Source organism: Astatotilapia calliptera, chromosome 12 (assembly GCF_964374335.1).
Source record: "Astatotilapia calliptera chromosome 12, fAstCal68.1, whole genome shotgun sequence".
NCBI classification, from domain to species: Eukaryota; Metazoa; Chordata; class Actinopteri; order Cichliformes; family Cichlidae; genus Astatotilapia; species Astatotilapia calliptera.
In genome coordinates, this window is record NC_137433.1 from 27,289,131 (window position 1) to 27,311,916 (window position 22,786).

At 40.9% G+C, this 22,786-nt stretch overlaps 1 protein-coding gene across 16 annotated transcripts; it reads left to right on the plus strand.

Moving 5' to 3' along the window:
• The first annotated feature begins 218 nt into the window (after window positions 1–218).
• Window positions 219–20,824, plus strand: atxn2 (ataxin 2). 16 transcript variants are annotated; one of them, XM_026188099.2, is made up of 26 exons: window positions 226–723; window positions 2,455–2,485; window positions 2,876–2,935; window positions 3,306–3,377; window positions 3,984–4,134; window positions 4,975–4,989; window positions 6,843–6,967; window positions 7,120–7,211; window positions 7,392–7,580; window positions 8,319–8,491; window positions 8,822–9,070; window positions 10,068–10,256; window positions 10,557–10,736; window positions 10,892–10,996; window positions 11,185–11,255; window positions 11,383–11,747; window positions 11,989–12,052; window positions 12,165–12,311; window positions 12,957–12,974; window positions 13,612–13,678; window positions 14,588–14,781; window positions 16,024–16,150; window positions 16,225–16,413; window positions 16,526–16,743; window positions 18,497–18,674; window positions 20,006–20,824. In XM_026188099.2, the coding sequence occupies exons 1-26, from the start codon at window positions 611–613 to the stop codon at window positions 20,032–20,034; spliced, it is 3,411 nt and encodes a 1,136-aa protein (XP_026043884.2). In that variant the 5' UTR covers window positions 226–610; the 3' UTR covers window positions 20,035–20,824. The 16 variants fall into 16 exon arrangements, with proteins under 16 accessions (XP_080165458.1, XP_026043884.2, XP_026043885.2 ...); XM_026188100.2 differs by having other exon boundaries at window positions 16,529–16,743; XM_026188101.2 differs by having other exon boundaries at window positions 13,612–13,672.
• Window positions 20,825–22,786: the final 1,962 nt, after the last annotated feature.

The window sequence follows — 22,786 nt, forward strand, 5'->3', positions numbered from 1 at the left end:
AGTAATTGAAAATTCATGGACTTCCTGAAAATAGTGCCATGATGTCACTGTGTCTCTTTTAACACAAATGTCTGCATTGGGTTTTTACGTTAAAGATGGTCATGTTCATCTGTTTACAAGATCAATAGTTTTCAAATAACACAGCGTATAAAAATATAGAGTGAAGTGTTGCGAGCCGTCACGCCTCTCATATCCCTCCGCTGTTTTTGTCCCCCTTTCAGGCTGTTTTGGTCTTTTCGCTGTTAGCAACGGAAAGAATCCGAGATAGCTGCAAACCCGATTTTGAGATAATAATTATATAACAAATTGACAAGAGGTGTAACACACATGTTCATTTCGGAAAAGTTACTAGAGCGTGTTGTCTTTTTTTAAATATATTTTTTTTCAGTTTTAATAGGAATTGTACAGGTCGCTAATTTAGCTAGCAACTGTTAGCCAGGCTAGCTGCTTAGCAAAGCATCCTCCTGAACAGGCACGTTGACTTTAGCCTGCTGGCTAAGCTAGGTCTTCGGATTGCCCAACGTTAGTGAGGTACCGCACACCGTCTCATCGTCAAGAAATTGCGGCGTGAAACTGGTCTGTTAAAGACGCTGTCTTTTATGGGATCACCATGTCAATGAAGGCCGGTGGAAATCGCAGCAAGCCCGGCGGTGGTAGCACCGCCGGTGCCGCCGCCGCCTCCGGTGCCGGAGGAAGCGGCGGGGGAAGACAGAATCTGGGCAGGTATGTGAAATTAGAACGTTAACATAGCGAAGCAAAAACACAGCAAGGAGGGTTGGTTTGACACGTTTTCGATATTTGGCCATAGTCACTGCCAAACGGTAGCGGTTGTAAGAGATGACATTGCCGTTAAGTGGTCCAAAACTAGTGCGTGTTTGTGAACGTTGTGCGGGCCTTGCGACGTGTTGGTCAGCCAGTTGTGCAGTTCAGCTAGCGAGGCCTGCCTGTCTGCTTGGTCCAGTGCTGTTGCAACTTTCGACGTGACATTATCTTCTCTGGCACGTTAAATCAAACATGCCACCACGAGGTTGATTTTCCATAAATACATGTTCGGGTGGACATTTATCTTTCCTCACATGAGTGTAGTACTAGTGACGCTGCTTGCCAAGTTGCTGGTATCAGTTTACTCTAAGCTTGAAGCCAAGTCAGCTAGCGTTAATTAGCCAATTGCCAGCCTATGCTTGCATTTCAGTTTTGTAACCGTTGGCTAATGGGGGACACGCAACGGCATTTGTTGTCTTTTGGCTGCCATGTAGCTTGGTACGTTACCGCAACATTGCTGCAACGGGGTTGCCAGGAAATGGATATAAAGCGTGTGGGCGCTCAGAAGAAAGGGGCGGGTGTGGAAACGGGGGTATTACAGACCGACTGGCTTTCAACCTTGACGTTGCCATTGCTGTTCGTGAGAAATAGTGTCCTTGAGGCATGACTTTCTCTCTACACGTCGTCCCAAGATGAAGATAAAGCACACTGTCAGTGCATGAACAGCATGCATGCTGTGATTTTTGGTGGTCAGGCTGCTGTTCACCGGTCACTAGGACAGCACTCCCCTTTCACTGCGTAGGATTCATCGTGAAGATGCTATAAATGAATATTGGTCCAGTTTATAACCATGCTCACAAAACCTGCACATTACAGCTCAAAATGGCATGGCTAAGTGTGTTTTAGAAAGCTTAGGGCTGATTTACTGCAACGGATATAATATAGGGGTTAGTGGCCATTGCTTACGTTGAATGGTTGGTTATGTGCCAGCTGCTGAACAAGGTGCATTTTAGGACATGCCTGGGAAAACTCTTAGCGGCTGAGTGTTTGGCTAGATTGCATCACAAACATCATTATTATAAGCATAATGTTTTGGAGACACTGGGGAAATTTCAGAATTTACATTGCACATTGGAAATGTGATCTGCAAGAGCAATTCTGTCGATCTTAAATATGAAGTCAATGTCCACAATTTAAACAATTGATCAAGTAAGAGGGCTGTGTTGATGGTTGTGGTGATGTCTCCACAGCTGAAATCGATAGTGATGGTAATAAATCTTATACTTGATAAAACCAAAGTGATTTCATTTTCATGTCTGCAGCTGCAAACATTTCACATGTCCTCTTCAGTCATAATCTCAGTAAAGCATCATTATAAGACCCTCATGTATTCTTAAACCTGGTTCTCTGTAGTTTGCTACAAGTGATTGTAATATGCAGATACTTGCAGTATGCTGTGAAAGTATATTTTAGAAATGAGGTTAAGGTTAAAGCAAATTATATAGCTTGTATTGATTAACTTCAAGTGCACTTCTGTATCATCTTAATCACTGCCTCTTATGATTTCTCTTAGTGAGTTGCACATATCAGCGCATGTGCTAAGTCAAGTCTTTATTTATTTTATTTTTTACAGTTGATGGTGAGTTTGACAACAATTTAATCAAAATGCGATTTTTTTTTTCTGTCCCTCAGGGGGAGACACAGTGGCAAAGGTCCAGCAGCAGTGAGTAACCTGTTATTTTTCATATACATTTGAGAAACAAAATTACCTTCAAGCTTGAGTATTTTAAAAAACTTAAAAAATAAAATAAAATAAAAATACAGATTTTTGAACATAGTGATGGTGTTTTTTTCCTCTTGAGGCATGTCATTGGTGGGCACCAGAATTTATCTTATGCAGGAAAAACCCTCACAATGCTTTAACACTTCTTTTTCTTGGTTTCCTCTTTTTAAAGCATTTTAATGCCAGAGAAAGCATAAATCCAGATATCGCCTTTTTAATTGCATTAAGAATGGAACAAGTGTATTGGTATTCCACAGTGATGAGACATTATTTGGCATCTTTTTTGTGCTCAAAATGGGAGCATCAAAATTAATTGTATCTTTTCTTTAGGTCATTTTCAATGGTGTATATGCAAATATGAGGATGGTCCATGTCTTGACTTCAGTGGTGGTACGTTTACTGTGTGCCTACCTTGTTCCTTTTTTTTTTTTCTGTGTGTAATGATTATAAGAATATGCATAGTTGCAAAATTCCTTGGATGAAGTAGCCTTGTGAATCATGCTTACTCTAAGTGAGTTAGTAAGAACATTATTTACTGCAGTCTGTTTTACCACATGCTGTTTCTTCAAATTGTTTATACAGCATTAAACAAAGCCTGTTGTAGAGACAGCTGGTTGCATAAAAGGAAACGAGTGATTGATCAATCAATGGTTTGCCTTGCAGAAAAATGGGTTTCTGAACTTATATTTTTGAACATGTAAGTTAAAATTTGTACTGAAAGGCACATACCGTATATAACGACAAGCCTCTTTAATTGTAGGGGACCAAGTGTGAGCTTAAAGTGAAAAATGGAGCCATCTATGAGGGAGTATTTAAGACCTATGGCCCAGAGGTAAGGCTCATGCATAATGTGGTATTCTTTATTGTGCCAATATGGAGGGAAATCTGTTACTTTCTCACTAGCTGAATATGATTAGGGTTAAATGTGATGGAGTCTTGCTAACACTTGGTACTAGTTTCACCCCTAAGGTGGTTTAGACCGGCATTGCTTTTTCTGATATTTGAGCATTTACCTTCCCTTTTAGGCTGAATTATTTCCCAAAAGTAATAATCATAAGTAAATTTGAGGTTTTCTGCTGATGCCAGGATTACACAAAGTAGTTTAATTGATAAGAGTGATGAGTGATTTATTTGACTAATAGTTAAAGGAAGCCTGCAACAATTTTCCAGATCTTTAATTCATAACCATACACCACATATCTTTCTTGTGATGCTTAAAACAGATCTCTTGAGATTTCTCAGTATGTTTTAGTTTTAGGGTTGTTCTTGAGATTGTTTATAGCTGTTTTGTGTCTCTAGCTACTGTGGAGTGTGATGGGCATGAAAGAGTGCATTGTCCCAGTCTCCTGTGTCCATAGTTTCTTGTGTCTTTTGCAGATAGTTTTTGTTTTTTTGTTTTTTTGCCCTCTGTGTTTCAAATGATATTTTTCTCCCTCAGTGTGACCTGGTGTTGGATGCAGCCCACCGAAAGAGTACAGAACCGAGCACAGGGCCCAGGAAAGAAGATATTGTAGAGAGCATCATTTTCAAGGCTTCTGATGTCGTAGTTGTGAACTTTAAAGATGTGGATCTAAATTTCGCCAGGAAAGGTAGTGTGGTCATATTTTTATTTTTTGGCAAAGATTTTTTTTTAGTTATTGAAACTGGAGATGTTATCATGCGCATATTGAAAACCTATGGACAATGTTAACTGGGTGAGTTTGTCACACTGTCCATTTACACATACGAAAATATAAACGTATGTCAGTGAATTCCCATCTTTGCATACATACAATGTATTACCCTTCTCAGTCTTCTCTATCTTGATGTTGCAGAGGCTTTTCTGTGAGTTAAGTCTTGTGTGTCTGCTCAGAGTGGCCAGTCATTGAAGTCTAATTTGATCTATCGATTGGTCCAAAGGTTGCTCTAGTGCAACAAGGACACTCAATAAAGGCTGAAGGAGCCTGCTTCATGTAATTCATGTACACCCATATGATTCTGCTTTGGACGATAATTGACTCTGCAGGAGAGTTTTGTTGTCTGAAAATATACAGGCATGAAGGTGTGAGGGGTTTTGCTTCATGATTTGAAACTATGGCACTACAATGATGCCACTTCACTTTAACAACTTGTGAAGTGAGTGAAATTTACACAGAAAGATAAAATGTCAAAAGTACCCATGTTTGTCTGCTTGCCCCTTTATTTTTTTTTAAAGAAATGCTCAATAAGTGATCAGTTGAAATCATGGGATGTGAGGAGTGCACTAGACATGGCTTGACCCAAGCTCAGATTGTTAGAATTGAGTACCTTTACAACTTATATCTAGGTGAACCATATCATAAATATGTCTGGTATGAATTTAACTGTTGGTGTGATTGCCAGTCATTTTATCTGTCAGTCATTCTTCTGACTATCTGTCATCTGTGTGTCTCTCCTTTCCAATGGTCTAGTCTCCTCAGACACAGGTAATCTATGGCTGTTTTCTCCTTTTGCACATCTTTGTATGCTCTTAAAAATATGTACTGTGCTCTTATGTTAGACCTGTTAAATTAGATATTAAATTAGAAATGTAACGTTTATGAACATTTGGGCATGATGATCTATTTTTTTTTTTTTTTTTTTTTTTGCTGTATGTATTGTTACTGCATTTTGATTCCAGTATGATTCTCAAAGTTTTAGGATCACTGCTCTCATACACCCAAAAACTAAAAATGAGATATGTATTGCTGATCAGTGTTGCTTTATATTTTTAACTGCGTCTTCAGACTGCATGTTGCTTTCGGTGGAAGAATTATTCCCTCAAAATCATTCAAGCTGATTTTTGGAGTCTTTAAATATTATCCAGTTTTAACTTTTGATACAGCCTATGGGATACATTTAGGTAATTTCTTTTATACTAATATAAACTTTATTTGTGTTAATAAGGTTACAAAGTGCTTTGTATTAAAATAAAATAAAAAATCACAGAAATTGTGAAAACCAGAGAAAATAGGATGGGGGGGAAATAAACAACAAGAAGTGGCAATGATGAAGCAGTGACTTGTATAAGAAGAAGGTAATGTTTATTGCTTTTGTTTAGTTTATCTTTTATAGGATTTTTCCTAAACATCAGTTTGTTTGTTTTTTAAACCTTTCTTGGCCTTGCTCGAGTCATGTCACACTTAAATGGTAGATTATCAGCAACATTAATGTGATTCCATTGAAAGCAACTGATTCAAAAGTCATATTGGGCTCTCTTACATCATTTGTTTTCTGAGCATTGTTTTTAAAAGGTTATTAGGAGAAGTTTAATTTTGTTTGGCACTGAAATGCTTTGAGGTCATGTAATTAACTGCAGTCTAAATGCATGTTTGCTTACCTCTCACTATTCTCACGTTTGATTTTAAAATTTTTCTTACTTTGTATAATTCCTTTGGTGGACAGTGTGCACAAAGCATGCCAGCAAACACTGGAAATATAAACCAGGTCTATTGGCCCAACTGCCCGTATGGTGTCAGTCTAATGTTTCTGAACTTGCTCTGTGCCTGAAACGCTTAAATGCCTTTTTGTATTGTGAAATGAGTTATGACGTGTGAGATAAGCAACTCCAGGTGGCTGGTATGCTTTGAGCACATAGTTCACTGGTGCCAGATCTGCAAATGTGAGAGCAGACTTGGGCTAACATGAGATTAGAATTTCAATTCAGTTATAATTGGGGGTTTTCTTTGAGCAGATCTGTCTGTTTATGACTTTGTTGAGTCAATGTATTCCATACATTTACATAAAAATAATGAACATCCTGAAACCGCAATTAGCCCAAAGTAAATTGTTTAATTAATGTGCTCCCTTTCAAGATGTTGCTATGGTGATTCTTAATAAATAGGGTGCAAGTCAAGCATTGTAGACACTGCTCGTAGCTGGATTTAATTTCTGATAAAAGTGAGCCATCTGAAAATACTGTAGCACCTAGAGACATTATGCTACATACTCTGACAGTGATTCAGGACTCTCCCTTTATTCACAAGTCTTGCCCACACTTCCAGACTCACCAATGCCAGCTCAAGAAAATTGCTTTTTTTTTTTTTTTTTGGGAAAGGAACCCCCCCCCCCCCCAAAAAAAAAAATCCTGTTGAACCTGTGTTTGGATGTAACTCGGTGTGTCTTTCTGAACCGTCAAACTCTCCATATAGACGTTTGCTGTAAGAACTCTCTCAGAGGCTCTTGAAGCATGATGAGCACTTTGTTTTCTAAGCAGTGAGAGTGGAGCCTGCGTGCGTGCATGCGTGTGTGTGGTATCATGCAGTACATAAATATATACATTCTTTTCTTCATGTTTCAGACAACTTCACAGATGCAGCAGTGACTGGCCGGATCAATGGCGAGCATAAAGAAAAAGATCTTGAGCCCTGGGATGGAGGAGAGACCCACAACTCTGATAGCCTCGAGTCTCTGGATACTGATGTGGTGAGAAAAGTATCAGACACCAGAAACAGGCTGGTGCTAAACTTGCTATATATTCAACCGAAACAAAGAGTTTGTTTCATGTGATCCAGAGCATTTAAATTTGTTCACATGCTGATTGTCAAATTCTGTCTCTGCTACTGTTTTCACATCAGTCTAATGGGTGGGATCCCAATGACATGTTCAAGTACAATGAGGAGAAATATGGAGTCTTGTCCACATATGACAGCAGCCTGTCCACATATACGTAAGCTTCTTCATGTTCTCCATGTATTTGTTTGTATACTTGTCATACTAGATATGTTTAATTTTGAATCTCTGACAGTAAACAAACGTTCACTCTTTAATCTGGTTTTATTATAAAATTAAAGACTTAGAACCATCCTGTCCCATGTTACTCCTTGTCTAACCTGAATTTATTTCCCAGGGTACCTTTAGAGAGGGACAACTCAGAAGAGTTCTTGAAGAGGGAGGCGCGTGCTGCCCAGCTGGCAGAGGAGATCGAGGCTAGTGCCACGTACAAGGCCCGCGTTGCTCTGGAGAATGATGAACGGACTGACGAGGAGAAATTCACTGCTGTTGTGCGAGGGGAAAGGGAGACTCACACACTTGGCAGGTGGTGCCAGGATATGAGTTTTTACAAAAATACTACGTGTTTCTGTGAATACATTTTGTGTACACTTTGCAATTATGTAAATGTAATTGTGTTCGTAAACATATTTGAACGATTTTCAATTTTTATTGCCGCTTGATGCATTCTGTGGAGTTGTTAGAACTCGCATTATTCACAATTTATTGTTATAAGAATTTAAGAGGAGCTGGAAAAGGATACTGCTGAGCTTTGCATACAATCATCTGTGTTGTAGCTGTGTGCTGTCACCAGGGGGCACTGAAATAAAACTGTTGCTTTAGTTTATGCTTCTCTTGCTCATTTGGCTTTGCACTGGCAGTGAAGAACACAAAGTCATAATACACAAAGAACTTCTAAACTGAGTGTTAAAAATTTTGAACAGGGCCTACTACTACTACTGTTAGTGCCTTTTTAAAAAAAAAAAAAAATCTTTGTGGAGTTTGTTTTCTGTCGGTTTTTTTCTAATGCTTCTTGTGCTGCATGTAGAACTCTATTGCCCCTTTTCCTGTTCTTTGGGAGGAATATTTAAGCCTACTAGACAAGTAGACAGCAAATGTTCCTATAACAAATACTTCCTATAACTGGTAATTAAAATTAAAAAATAAGCTCATTTTAGCTAATGACCACTTACTGGAATGGAATAAAGTATAGAATTAATTGCTCATCTTTATTATTGCCTTGTGTATATGTTTAGCTGAGTTAAGTCTGTTTGTATGTTTGTAGAGAGAACAAGTACATTCCTCCTGGTCAGAGAAACAGGGAGGCAATGTCATGGGGGCCAGGGCGTCAGAATTCACCTCGTCTTGGTCAGAGCTCAGCTGGACCCCCCACTCCTCGACCAGGACCCCACGACTACAGTCCCAGTTCTGGATCCGACCAGAGGGTGGTTAATGGAGGTATATTTAATATGTCACCTACAAATCTGCTGTTACTTGCTGCAAATCAAACACAGTCTTTGTGAGAGTAAAGGAGTGGATGAGTGAGTCACTGTTGTGATCAAACCACGACTCGAAATAAGTTCTTTTGCAGTGGCAAAGTGTTTGGGTTATTCTTGTGTTATCTTGTTAGTTTATTTTTATTTAAGCAATTTTTTTCCTGTTTCCCCATCCCTTGTCATTTTTTTTTTTTTAATTAAATTTCTCTCTTCTTTCTGTCCCCACTATACCTTTGTTTCCCCTGCACTATAGCTTGTGTCATCCTTGATCATTTGTCCTTGCCTCTTTTAGGTTCATCCCATTGGCCCTCACCCTGTCCATCTCCTTCCTCCCGTCCCCCTTCTCGTTACCAGTCCGGTCCCTCCTCCCTGCCTCATCGGGCAACCACGCCCACCAGGCCACCTTCCAGGCCCCCCTCTCGACCTTCCAGACCTTCCTCTCATTCATCCCACCTCTCTTATCCCTCCTCTTCATCCTCCCTTTCCCACCATGGGCCCACATCGCCAGCCTCCGCTCTGGCCAAACGCATGTCTTCAGAAGGTACCCACATCTCTGTGGAGTAGACCTGGGCAAAAAACACGAGTTGAAGGTGGAGGGATTTAAGTCACAAAGAAATGTGAAATATTTCAAAGTTGATGGCGATCAGTTTTAGTTGAAAAATAAGTTTGCCCAGGTCTAGTGTGGAACAGCAGAAATAGGAGAAATTGCTTGGTCAGACTGAGTTGGGATCAGATTTGAAAAACTCTGATTCTCTGTCAGTACATCAGGCAGTTTCACCTTGGCATGTGGGTGCACCAATGTGTGCCATGCTTTGGGTGTGGTAACACTTAAGGCACCAATTTATCAACTTCTCTGGTAGATCATTCAAAAGAAGGTGCACGATGATATTCTAATTTAAAAAAAAAAAAAAAAAAAGGCTTGATGTTTGAGGCATGAGAAAGATGCTCAGAGATATTTGAATTGACAAATTTGATAAGTGGTTGTAATACCAGTTAAGTTTCACATGCGGTTTTTAAAAGTCTTCTCTGTATTCCACTCCATTGGGATACGAACTGTTGACCAGAAATGTGATCCGTCAATTTCCAGAGTTCCTCCAAAAAAAGCCCCCAAAAAACTGGTAGTGAGGCTTAATCTCTTGACGTTTATTTTTACTTGAATAGAAAAATTGTTAACTAGTGTTTGGCCTCTCATTATTTTTTTAATATGCTGTTACTGTAGGCCACTGTTCATCTCACTTTTTGGCCTTTGCTTTCCCATTTCTCATCTCTCACTTTGCTTGGTTGTGATGTGGTGTTTGATCACTTTACAGGATCATCTGTAATTTCTCCACTAGCATGCATGCAACAAATAACCTTACTGTTTGGTGTGATATTTATCAGCATGTAGACTTGAGTTTTTGAAAGTTTTTGTGAGGCACTGGTGAGTTAAAAAACAAAAAACAATTAACAGAGGGATGCTAGGAAACACATGTTCACTTTGCTGTCACTGTGTGTTTACCAGCTTCTATCCATTTGCCTCTGTCTTTATACATCTCTAGGTCCACCAAGGATGTCTCCAAAATCTCAGCGGACGCCTCGTGCTCACAGAGTGCCACCCTGTCGGACCAGTGGAGTACCCCAAGGAGTGGACTTAATTTCCCATAATCCCCCTGGAGAGTCCATAGTGACTCCACAAACCAGGAGCAGCTCTTCCTCTGGAGGGACATGGTCCTCAGTGGTTAGCGGAGGTAGACTATTAATCTGAATAGTTTGTACCCCTCAGCCATAAAAGGCTGATGGGATATTGTCACCCTGCTGGGTGGGCAGGTAGTGTGGACACCAAAGCTTGTGAATGCAATGTAACTTGAGAACAAGGCAACATAGGATTTTTAAATGCATCCCAATGGTGAACCTACTAGTCCAGTATTTTTCTCCCTTTGCAGAGATTTTAGTTTAATGCCACTGGAGGGCATATTTCAAAGCACCTGTTATTGTTTGTTATTTAACCTGAATGTGTTGTGAACACCAAATTCTTCTCCCCTTCTCAGCTCACAGACCTCGCTCCCCCCGACAGAATAGTATGGGTGGAGCTTCAGCTGGCTCCTCTTCCCTCCCATCACCTCAGACAGGTACAGCTCCTGTGGAAACTGTTACTACTCCAACATCAGCTTCCTCTCCTACTGCAGCTAGCCCTGCCCCCAGCATAGTCACTTCTTCATCAGGAGATGGTAAGCTGAAGTTTAACAAAGGACTGAGTATGAATAGTGATATGAAAACACGTCTGTTGGTTTTTATAATGAATAAATAAGTGCTACAATCAGAAAAAGCTATCATTAAATCATTTTGATGGGAGTAAGTAAACGTTCATTTTTTGTATGTTTAGCAAAAGAATGTCGTGCCCAGGAGACTAGACAAACATCTCCTACAAACAAGGAGAACATCAAGCCTTTGGAAAGTTCACCTAGTTTTACAAGACAAGTTTGTAAAGGTTGGTAAACACTAGAAATTTGCATTAACTTGTTCTTTTTAACCTCAGAATGTTGAGAAGCAATACAATTTTAAACATGAGTACGAGGGTTTCTCATCTGTTCCTTTCTTTAGTAGTCGTAATGTAACAATGTCTTAAAAATTGATATTTCCAGAATCTGCATTTATTTCTCTCCATTCACTTTGCAGGACCGCCTTCTATACCATCAGACCACAGAAAACAAATAGATAATTTAAAGAAATTTAGTGTAGATTTTAGGGTAAGTATATCTTGAATTTATATGACATACAAATTGCTAAGATATGACTGATCTCATCTCATGTTTGTGAGGCTTTAGCAGAGGTTGTGCCCCTCTTCCACTCATCTTTCCTCTGTCCCTCTGCCAGTTGCAGTCTAGTTCCAACCCAGACCCTCCCTGTGAACCAGTGATGACCAAGTCTGCTAGAGACCCTGCAGACAAACCTAAAGATCTTCCCCTGGACAAAGCCTCCACAGTGGGGAGGGAGGCCACTGAAGATGGTGTTGTAGTAATTGCTGCTGGCACACCTAGTGGTACCCATGCTCCACCGACTACCACCACAAGCACCAGTAAGCCTGGCAGCCCCGCTGCAATGTCTCAGTCTCCCTCTGCTACTGACCAGAAGAGGCCAGGGCTTGATGTGACGTCACAGGGAGTTCAGACGACGGCCACCTCAACGTTCAGCGGACCCAAGCATGAAGAGAAGGAGGAGAAAAAAGAAGCAGTGCAGGAGTGAGTGGACAGGAGACCCATTCCACGAGAAAACCAAAAATGACTTTATTGCATTTTGTGTGGTCTGTAGTCAGTTTACTATAATGCACAGTAGGGATTTATTACTGTCCAAAACCAACAACAAATTATTTAATGATAAATATTTATTAATTTAAAGAAACACAATTTAATGAAGTTTAAGTAGCTTCAGAAACAAATTCTTCCTTTTCATTCCTTTTCTCTATTTGTTCTCTCTCTGCAGTCAAGTGAGAAAATCAACCCTGAACCCAAATGCTAATGAGTTCAAACCCAGGTTTAATACACAGGTAAGTTATAACCCACTTCTGCCAAGCTTAAAACATTTGGAAACCAAAAACTAGGTCTGGTATTTAATTTATGTCTCTATATGCTTTTGTTTTTCTTTGTATTTTCCCTCAGCCCAAACCAGCCAACACCCCAACGCCTCCCCGGCCTCAAGGCCAGCCCAGCCCCTCCATCGTTGTCCAGCAACCTCCAACTGTTTATGGCCAGACAGTCTGTTTCCCCCAGATGTATCCGCTGACGCCAGTCAGCCCTGGAGTTCAGGTGAGATACACACCTGCATACTGAAATGTACATTATGGAGATATTCATTTTTATTCAGTGCAAATCACCCAGAGCATCACACTGTGTTGGTATGAAATGCAGGGTTCATTCAGACCAACCCCTAACAACAGTGACTAACATGTCTATGTTTGTCCTCACGTGGTAATTTTCTTTCCTTTTCTTTGATTCATGCCTGCCATCATTATTTTCTCAGTGTATTTTATGTTTTTAAGGACAAAGCTCACATTTGTTGTCATTTGTTTCATTGTAAACTTTTTCCCTCCATGTAGCAGAAGAAGCATTAGGGGGGGGGAAAAGGTCCCCCTCCCCATGACATGTTGTTCCCTGTCTTCTTTTGAGAAGGTGTTAGTTACATGGTTTTCTTACAGAATGAACTGAGAAATGTTTAGGTGATTATTTGCATAACAAGCTTAGAAATGTTTAGTCAAAGCTTTTTTTAGAAGTTTAGTATAGATATAATTTTGATGTTGCATATATGTAGCTGTGATCAATACATTTCTTATGTTGCTTTAAGAAAAACTTGGTGATCCAACATCAGACACGTGCAAACGATAACAACTAAAAAGTGGTTCTTCTTCCCTTTTCTCCCCCTCCTCCTCCCCTCTCTCTCTCTCGCTCCATTAGAAAAGCATAATATGGAAGGTTTGTGAATTTTTCTAAGATTTCTATTTTTAAAAACTTTTTTTTGTATTATTTTTATTTTATTTTTTAAGCCCAATAAGTACTGGGATGTTTTGCTTGCTTGTTGAATTAATATCATCAGATGTTGGTTTGCCAACTTCTTATTGCAATTCTTCAGATGGACTTAAAACTGTGCTCATTTCCCTTTGTTCCATCTGTTTTCCAAACAAATGGCTGCAAGCTAAAATGAGTTTAAGCTAGCTTGTTTTTGCTGAAGGGGTGTTTGTAACACAAATGCATGGTGGACAATGTTAATGAGTTCAGGAACTGAAAAAACAGTATTATGAATGCTGTAAAAACACCTTTTTGGCTCGTGATAGTCAGGTGTAGAAAGTGCATGTGGCCCCAGGTAAGCGATGACTCCCACAAGCTCTTACATTCTAGTAAGCTGTTTGTGTTAGACAAAAAGAAGATGAAAAGTTTATCTGCAGCCAGATTGTTATTAAGGTTCCCAGACAAATGAGCATAGATGCACCCATGTTTATCCTCAGACTGTCTGTTTTATAATCTTGTTGGAAATCTCACAGAAAATTGAGTATAAACATGTTTTTTATTTTTTGTTTTTCCCTACCTTTCCTCGTTCCTCACCTCTCTCCAGTCTCCCATGTACCAGGTTCAGATGCCTATGACAGTGAGCCAATCTAAACCCTACAGACCAGGTAAAGGTGAGAATAACCACCGCTTTCTTTCTCTCATTTCCCTCCCACATAATCTTTTTTTCAACTTGGTGAACAATATTTACAAACCATGTGAATACATAAATATTTTTAACCAGCTATTTGGACAGTATGTGATAATAAGCTTGTTTTCAGAGTCAGCCCAAACATTGTTTACAATGTGGCATTGTTGTGGCATTTTTTTACAAAACGGTTGAATTAAAATGTCTTGTTGGTGGAGTAAATAAATTCCTAATGGGGTAAAAAACAAAGAGAGGGCTTCCTGCAGAAGCACACCACGCAGGAGCCTGCAATCTGAAATATTACCAGTCACTCAATATCATGATGAGGAGCTGAGAATAATGAAAGCTGAAAATAATTCCCCAGTCTTACATGAAGTGTGATGGATTGGTTGATTAATTACGTTGATTATTCATGTGGGGGATTGAGCTGCTTTGCCCACACAAAATCAAACGTGCAACAACAGCAATCGCTATACAATCATTTAAAGAATGTTGTATATTCTTCTCACTACGCGGGACACCAAAAACCACTGATGCTGTATATGTTGTTTTACCACACACGCTTACCGACCTGCAATTATTACGCAAGTACAGAAATGCTGTTGTGCAAGTATTTTTGTAGTTTGCTTTTACAAGAGAGAGGCTTCAGGATTTTGTTTTTAATTTCTGATCTGGCCAATCTTTATTATCTTTCAGTAAGTTTAAATATGGCTCATAATATGATCAGTTGCTTGTGTTTTTTTTCTTCTCCCCCTCACATATAGACTTTACTAGTGTCTTTCATAGCCAATGACCCTTCTCTCTCACCAAAGCCTCTAGAGTTGGTATATATATGTGTGATATGGGATGTTGAACTTATTCTCCATCTTGCCCATCTCTTAACATAAATCTCTAGTACCCAACATGCCCCAGCAGAGGTCAGACCAGCACCATCCGCCAGGCACACCCACCATGATGCACCCAGCCACAGCAGCAGGGCCACCGATTGTAGCACCGAGCCCGGCTTACTCAGCGCAGTACTTCACCTGCAGCCCACAGCAGTTCACCAGTCAGCAGCTCGTCCAGCAGATGCCTCACTACCAGTCACAGGTATGATTTACTCTGGCACCAGCAGTATCACAACTATACAGCCTTTAGCAGCTCATTGAGGAAGGATAGATTGAACAGGCTCGTCTATTAAGACTCGTATGTAACCATTAAAGTTTCTCTGGTACCATCAATTAGAACTGGCAGTTTTTATCTCCCGCAGCTGTTCACTTGTCGGTGATTTGGCTGACAGATGCTGGTGGTCTTTAGCAGTTTGATGGGGTGCCAATGTCATGCCAGTTTTTTTGTTTTTGTTTTTTTATCACCTCTGATTTATTGAGCTCAAAGTGTACTCCTGCTTCTTATACCTGAAGAGTTACTGCCTGTTTGCTACAGGCTGTCATTGGAAAAACTGCAGCTTTTACTGCAGTGACTTAAAAAATCCTGGAAAATCCTCAGTAATACAAACAGCTAGGCTCAAGCACTTTTTGGAGCAGAGCCTACTCAAAGCACACATTTATATTTTTTTATGTTGATTACTAATGAATAGTAGATGGTATTGACAAAAAGATATCTGAGGCTTGATGCCAATACCACAATGACTGTTAAGTTGTGAAATGTAAAATAGGTAAATAAATGTAAGAAAATAAGTTAAACCTCATGAATGTTACATTTTTCTTTAACACAGTCATGAAAGGATTTGGCCTCTTAAATACATAATTCTTTAAGGAAGCATTTTTCAGGACATATCGAACACACATCGTACGCACATAATCATTGATGCCCCAAAAATAATGAACCTTATGCCACTTTGATCGTCAGTGCCAATTAAATTGAGTGAAGATGGCCAGCTTTGGGATGAGACAGACAAACATGATCTCACACACAGGCTCTTTAAATGAAAGCTTGTGAGAATGTTTTATGCAACCTATGAACATAGAATGCATTACTGTAGATTTTATCAGACCACAGTTCATGTGATATGCCAGAACCACAGAGTGAGACCATAGAAGCCATTTTTTTTTCTCTTTCAGTTTCATCACAGCGCTTACAAATTGAGCTGGTGTTAAGAAATGCAAGTCGGCTAACTAATGATTACAAAAAAGTATAAACCAAGAAAGAAATAAGCTTCCTTTCTCTGAACAGATGCATCAGAAGCACAAAAAAGTGTTTATGTCCATATTTCATGTGCAGCCTCTGAACAAATGTTGGCTCTCTAAATTGGCACTCAGTTACCAAAACTGTGACGGCAGGAGTTGATAGAGGCTTTCCTCAGTTTTTTGGCTTCCTTTTTGCCTCTTTCAGGCACAGCATGTGTTCAGTCCAGTGATGCAGGGCAGTGCCAGGATGATGGCGCCTCCCACGCATGGCCAGCCCAGTCTCGTCTCTTCCTCTACTACACAGTACCCAGAGCAGACACACACCATGTATGGTACGTGTGCGGCCAATGCACGGGGTGTGATTTTTAATGCTTTTCACTATTACTAACGCCGACTGCTGTTTCAGTGTCTCCAGGGCCAATGCCTCAGCAGTACCCCCACCCTAGTGCCACCTTGCACCCTCACCCGCAGCACCCTCAGCCCTCTGCCACGCCTACAGGCCAGGCACAGCAGGGTGGACCACAACATGGAGGCCCTCCTAGCCATCCAGCTGCCAGCCCAGTCCAGCACCCACAGCACCCACAGGCAGCAGCAGGTGAGTGCCCTAAGGTTGGCGGTAGTAATTACCCCCTCCCCCCATGGAGCTGGATTTTTTTCAAGTGGAGCATTATGGTAATGTATACATGTGTTTATGATTTTTGTTGTAGCAGCAGCAGCAGCAGCAGCCCAGGCCCTCCACCTGGCTAACCAGCCTCCACAGCAGCAGATGTATTCGGCCTTGGCACCCACGCCACCTTCGATGACCCCAGGGCCAAACCCTCAGTCCCCACAGGCATCTTTCCCTTCTGCTCAGCAGGCTGTGTATATCCACCCACAGCAGGTCCAGCATGGCTACAACCCCAACCACATGGCGCACGTGCAGCAGGTAGGTCACAGCTTGCTGTGAACGTGCTCAACAGCGACCACAGTGGCTCAAGCCAGGCAATCAGATTGGCAGTGTTTCCTGTGCTGGACTTAACTGTGGGTGTGAGAAAGGTCTGGGATCCATTCCAGTAGGTGTTTGAGTTTATGAATGGGTCATATTTGGCTTTTATTAATCCCTTTAAATGAGGTAGACATTTTGTTGGCAGTATGATCAAGTTGGGATGTAGCGCTGTCATTCTCACGGTACGCTGTGGGGTACAGAGGAAAAGAAACATTATTTCCTGATAAGAAGACAACCTAACCACGGAATTCAGAGATATTCTTGGATACCCATAGCAGTTTGGCCCCATTGAGTCTATGAAGGAATTCTTTAAATAGACCTATTGAGAGTTCCCTTGTTGCGTGTCATATATAGGCTATAGAGTTGATCACAGAGAAGGCTCACAATAAACCTGCCCAAAGTTTCAAATGATGACTTCAGTGTTTGTGCACGACTTAAGTTACTAAGTGATCAGTTTCAGTCTTTTCTACTCTCATATGTATGAAGTCAGTGAGAGTGGATGGCCTTAATATGATCATTTCAGACATGCAGCTCTGGCTTAGAGCAGCTGTTGTTCAAATAATCTGTTTATGAGGGGCAGCCAATCAGAAGGAAACTGGTTAAGGAGATAAAGCAGATTGCTTCAGAGGGAGGATGACTAATAGCTGACAGTTTTGGGGTTTTTTTTGGGGGGGGGGGGGGGTCCCCCTAGATACATGAAACAAATGGGTTTCCTTAGCATTGTTACATTATGTGTAGTTATTTACCTGTTTGTGCTCTGCTCAGAATTGTACACCAGAGGCCACTCTGCAATCTGTCTGGCTGAAGAGTGTTTCACACATCAACTTTACTTCATCTATTGACCATTATAAATACAGATACCAATAGACTGCCAATTAGCTAATATTGCCATTGAGATACATCAATCTGTCTCTACTGAGGGCCTCCACCAAGGCCAAATATGAGATATGGATATTTTTAACTGTAAATTGTATGATGCTACTCGAGTGGAGCAGCTTTCCAAAGCCCTAGGATTGTGATTGGCAGGATTTCATACCCCTGTCTCAGTACAGTAGAGATATTATAAACCTTGTGGAAGCTAAACTTTTTCTTCTAGTGGTGGATCCGTTTCAGATTTTGTCTGGGCATGTATAAGCCTTAAAAGCAAGACTTTCAAGGTAATCATTGTGCTATTGTCCTGTCCTCTGTTATCCTGGCTCTTCCTTCCTTGTACGTTAAGGAGACTTTTATGTGTGAAGGGTCGACCACAGTGAAAGTGCTCTTTTATTTTCTGTTTGTTCTACAGGTGTTAAAGTACTCGCACCGTTTCATTTTACAGGAAGTTTTCATTGCACATGGAAAACAAACGTTGCTGTTTCCAAGTCAAACTTGAAAAGTAAACTGTAACCTCGTGTTATTGTCTTAGCTGAAGTCACATGCTGTATGTGCGTTTGTCTCTGAGCCCCACCTTTATGTAAACAGGCTGCTGAAGAAGACAGGAAAAAAACATTCAGAATCATGCGGTGTCTGTTCAGAGCTGCTGCTCCTGTCGGTAACAGACAGGCGGAGCCGTGAAACGCTGTGTCACTGAAACTCATCTGATTCATCGTTTTACCCAGTCTGGCTTTTGTCCTTCTGTTGATCTCTCACTGTCACACTTTTGTTCTCACTCTGGCGCACTCACTCACACTTGTGCTCTTTCTCTCGCTCCCAGGCCCATATGCAGTCTGGTATTGTGCCATCCCACCACCCGGCACCCACCCATCCCACAATGATGCTCATGGCTACCCAGGGTCCTCCCGCTGGTCCACAGCCACCTATGCCCCAGACTGCCCTTAACCCCATCCCTGTTTCCTCAACCACACATTTCTCCTACCTGGCACATCCACAAGGTATTTTTTATTATTTTCCTTCCTCTATAAAGAGACTGTGTTGTTTTCCTTCTCTAATGTTCTTTTACATTACTAGCTCCTCTTTACACCTTTGTGCAAACTGAGGCAATAAGTGAGTACTCTTCATGGCAATGGTTGAAATATTTAGACTTCAATTCTTTTTGCATGGGGGGTGAGTGTCATTAATAGATATAATGGCAGTTAGCTGGGGCAATCACACATAATTTTATTTTTTTAATTCTTTAGACAGTTATTATCCCTCAGCCATGAAAGTCTGATGAGGTTCTGTCGTCACTCCCTGTGCAGGCAGGGGGAGGCGTGGACACCCAAGTGTCGGTGCCATGGAGAACAGCAATGTAGTCGGTCATGTTCATGGACACAAATTGTTTTTTCTGTTTTTTTTTTTTTGTTACAGTCAGCTCAAAATAATGAATTTTAATAGGAAGTAAGATTTCTGTGTGGCGACTCCCGCGAACACAGAGGCCAAGAAAAGGTAGCTTTGAAAGAAGTGGCAGCTGCTGTATTTGACCCAAATCATAAACTTGGCGTGTAAAATTTGTCCTGTGTAGGAATTGATTCAGATGAGAATTTATCCCCTGGGAAATAAAGCAATAAATAAAAGTTGTGCACATGTTACACCTTTCATCTGATTCAGTTAAAAATGACCATAAAGAGGTGATTTTTGTATTATTCCCAGCAGGCAAATATGTGCGTGGACACTGCTGACACATAGGTCAGCAGTCACTGGTCAGAAGATTTTAACATATTGTCATATTCTTTGGGACAAAGTAACAAGTGTCCAGTCAGTACAAGAAACACATTTCGCCCCTGAGTCATAAAAGGCTGAAAGATGTAAAGGTGGTAAAGGTGCATCCACTGAGGGGCTAATAACTAACCAGCTCTGAGCTAACTGCATTTAAACACTGGTCGAAGGTGAACTGGTGACTTTCAGATTGTGTTTTGTAAGGAAAACATCTGTCCTCTATTCGATACACACAATAAGAGCCATGCAGATGGTCGAGTCATACTGTGGGCTTTGCAGAACCATCAGTTATTTAAAGATAGGTCTTTAAAAAAGATTCAGCTTGGGACACATGATCGGGGTGAGATTTTGAGTAATGGTAATTTCAGAAGAAACACACTTATTTTTTTTTTTTTATCAGATATTTAATTCTCCTCAGGTTAAACCAGGGAAAACTCCGTCTTTAGGTGCAGATTTAGATGATTGGAGGAGAATTACTGGTTTGTTATTTGAGTGTGATTAAAACAATAGTTTGTATTTTGTAAAGCTGTCTAACGTGTTACAAAGAAACTTTCTGTCATCCCTGCAGTGCAACCTCATCATCAGCAGCAGCTGTAGATGCGTCAGCGAGCTGAGGGACCCGCTCTGCGCCGCGCTTCTCAACCAGAGCCTTCATAACCAGGCGATGAAGAGGATGAGAGAGCCCACCCTCTCCTCTCTTCCCTCATCCTCACCAGACATGCTTCACATCAGCTTTTCTCTTCCCTCCCTCCTCCCTCCCTCCCTGACCAGGCAATAAGAGAATGTTAACAGGTTGATGCAGTGACATGTTTTAACGAGCTAGAGTTTTAACAGACAAGACTGCTCCTATTCAGGCCCCCCACACACAAGCACACACGCATACACATACAGATCTGCAAACACAGATAGTTATACCTACATCTACACACACTTTCAGGGGTCCCAAATTGCAACTTAAGTCAGCTTGCCAAGTAAGAAGTGAAAGAGAGTAAACAATCAGCGAGTGTGAAGAAGAAAATTCAACTGGAACTCGTAATTTTTGTCCGCACCTTGTTATGAAAAGAATCTTCCAACCTTTAGACAGTATTAATCCTACTGTTTATTGCTGCTGCTATGTGCTGCATTTATTTCCAGACTACACGACACGTTTCTAACCAAACTAAAAATGAAACATGACGAGAAACTTTCTGTGAAATAAACTCATGTTGGCAGCCGAGAGGACAGGAGAAAGTGTTATGAAATTATAACGGCTGAGGTGATCAGATCCCACTTCTCACCCGACCCTTATGTAACTTTTAAGTTAAAACTTTTACTTTGTAGATAATATAAATAATTTAAAAAATGAGCAAAAAAATTTAAAAACAATAAAAAAGTTTTAAAAACTGAACTGCTTCTTGTGGTTTGCTTGTACTGTTGGTGTGTCGTTACTGTGAACGTGCACTCTTGTGTTCTAGCTTTTTACAGTGGCTTGCAAAAGTATTCGGCCCCCTTGAACTTTCCCACATTTTGTCACATTACAGCCACAAACATGAATCAATTTTATTGGAATTCCACGTGAAAGACCAACACAAAGTGGTGTACACGTGAGAAGTGGAACGAAAATCATACATGATTCCAAACTTTTTTTTTTTTTTTAACTGCAAAGTGCGTAATTATTCAGCCCCCTTTGGTCTGAGTGCAGTCAGTTGTCCATAGACATTGCCTGATGAGTGCTAATGACTAAATAGAGTGCACCTGTGTGTAATCTAATGTCAGTATAAATACAGCTGCTCTGTGATGGCCTCAGAGGTTGTCTTAAGAGAATATTGGGAGAAACACCACCATGAAGTCCAAAGAACACACCAGACAGGTCAGGGATAAAGTTGAGAAATTTAAAGCAGGCTTAGGCTACAAAAAGATTTCCCACGCCTTGAAAATCCCACGGAGCACTGTTCAAGCGATCATTCAGAAATGGAAGGAGTATGGCACAACTGTAAACCTACCGAGACAAGGCCGTCCACCTAAACTCACAGGCCGAACAAGGAGGGCGCTGATCAGAAATGCAGCCAAGAGGCCCATGGTGACTCTGGACGAGCTGCAGAGATCTACAGCTCAGGTGGGGGAATCTGTTCATAGGACAACTATTAGTCGTGCACTGCACAAAGTTGGCCTTTATGGAAGAGTGGCAAGAAGAAAGCCATTGTTAACAGAAAACCATAAGAAGTCCTGTTTGCAGTTTGCCACAAGCCATGTGGGGGACACAGCAAACATGTGGAAGAAGGTGCTCTGGTCAGATGAGACCAAAATTGAACTTTTTGGCCAAAATGCAAAACGCTATGTGTGGCAAAAAACTAACACTGCACATCACTCTGAACACACCATCCCCACTGTCAAATATGGTGGTGGCAGCATCATGCTGTGGGGGTGCTTCTCTTCAGCAGGGACAGGGAAGCTGGTCAGAGTTGATGGGAAGATGGATGGAGCCAAATACAGGGCAATCTTGGAAGAAAACCTCTTGGAGTCTGCAAAAGACTTGAGACTGGGGCGGAGGTTCACCTTCCAGCAGGACAACGACCCTAAACATAAAGCCAGGGCAACAAGGGAGTAGTTTAAAACAAAACATATCCATGTGTTAGAATGGCCCAGTCAAAGTCCAGATCGAAATCCAATCAAGAATCTGTGGCAAGATCTGAAAACTGCTGTTCACAAACGCTGTCCATCTAATCTGACTGAGCTGGAGCTGTTTTGCAAAGAAGAATGGGCAAGGATTTCAGTCTCTAGATGTGCAAAGCTGGTAGAGACATACCCTAAAAGACTGGCAGCTGTAATTGCAGCAAAAGGTCAAAGTATTGACTCAGGGGGCTGAATAATTACGCAGACCCCAATTTCCCCCCCAATTTTTCAGTTATTTATGTGTAAAAAATGTTTGGAATCATATATGATTTTTGTTCCACTTCTCACGTGTACACCACTTTGTATTGGCCTTTCATGTGGAATTCCAATAAGATTGATTCATGTTTGTGGCTGTAATGTGACAACATGTGGAAAAGTTCAAGGGGGCCGAATACTTTTGCAAGCCACTGTATCTCTGAACGCTAACTGTATTTATTCAGTCTCAAGAACGCTGATAACACAGCATGGCAAGTGGACGTTAGATTTACAAAGCTTCAGGTCTTTACATGGCATTCCAGTAGTAGGGTACAGTACTGTGCAAAAGTCCTGAGCCACCCCTCATTTGTATTTGCTTTGAAAATGGGTGTCGAACTGCATTTTCATTACTATTTTTCATCTATTCAAGTAAATAAGTGAATCAAATGAGTGATGACTCAAGAGTTTTCCACTGTACTGTGCATTGAATAGTAAATGGAAA

Coding starts and splice junctions, on each gene's coding strand:
- atxn2 (XM_080309322.1), top strand. CDS start 611: ATGTCAATGAAGGCCGGTGGAAATCGCAGCAAGCCCGGCGGTGGTAGC. Junction 7,212..7,391: donor AGCAGCCTGTCCACATATAC/GTAAGCTTCTTC, acceptor TTTATTTCCCAG/GGTACCTTTAGAGAGGGACA. Junction 12,053..12,164: donor AACCCAGGTTTAATACACAG/GTAAGTTATAAC, acceptor ATTTTCCCTCAG/CCCAAACCAGCCAACACCCC.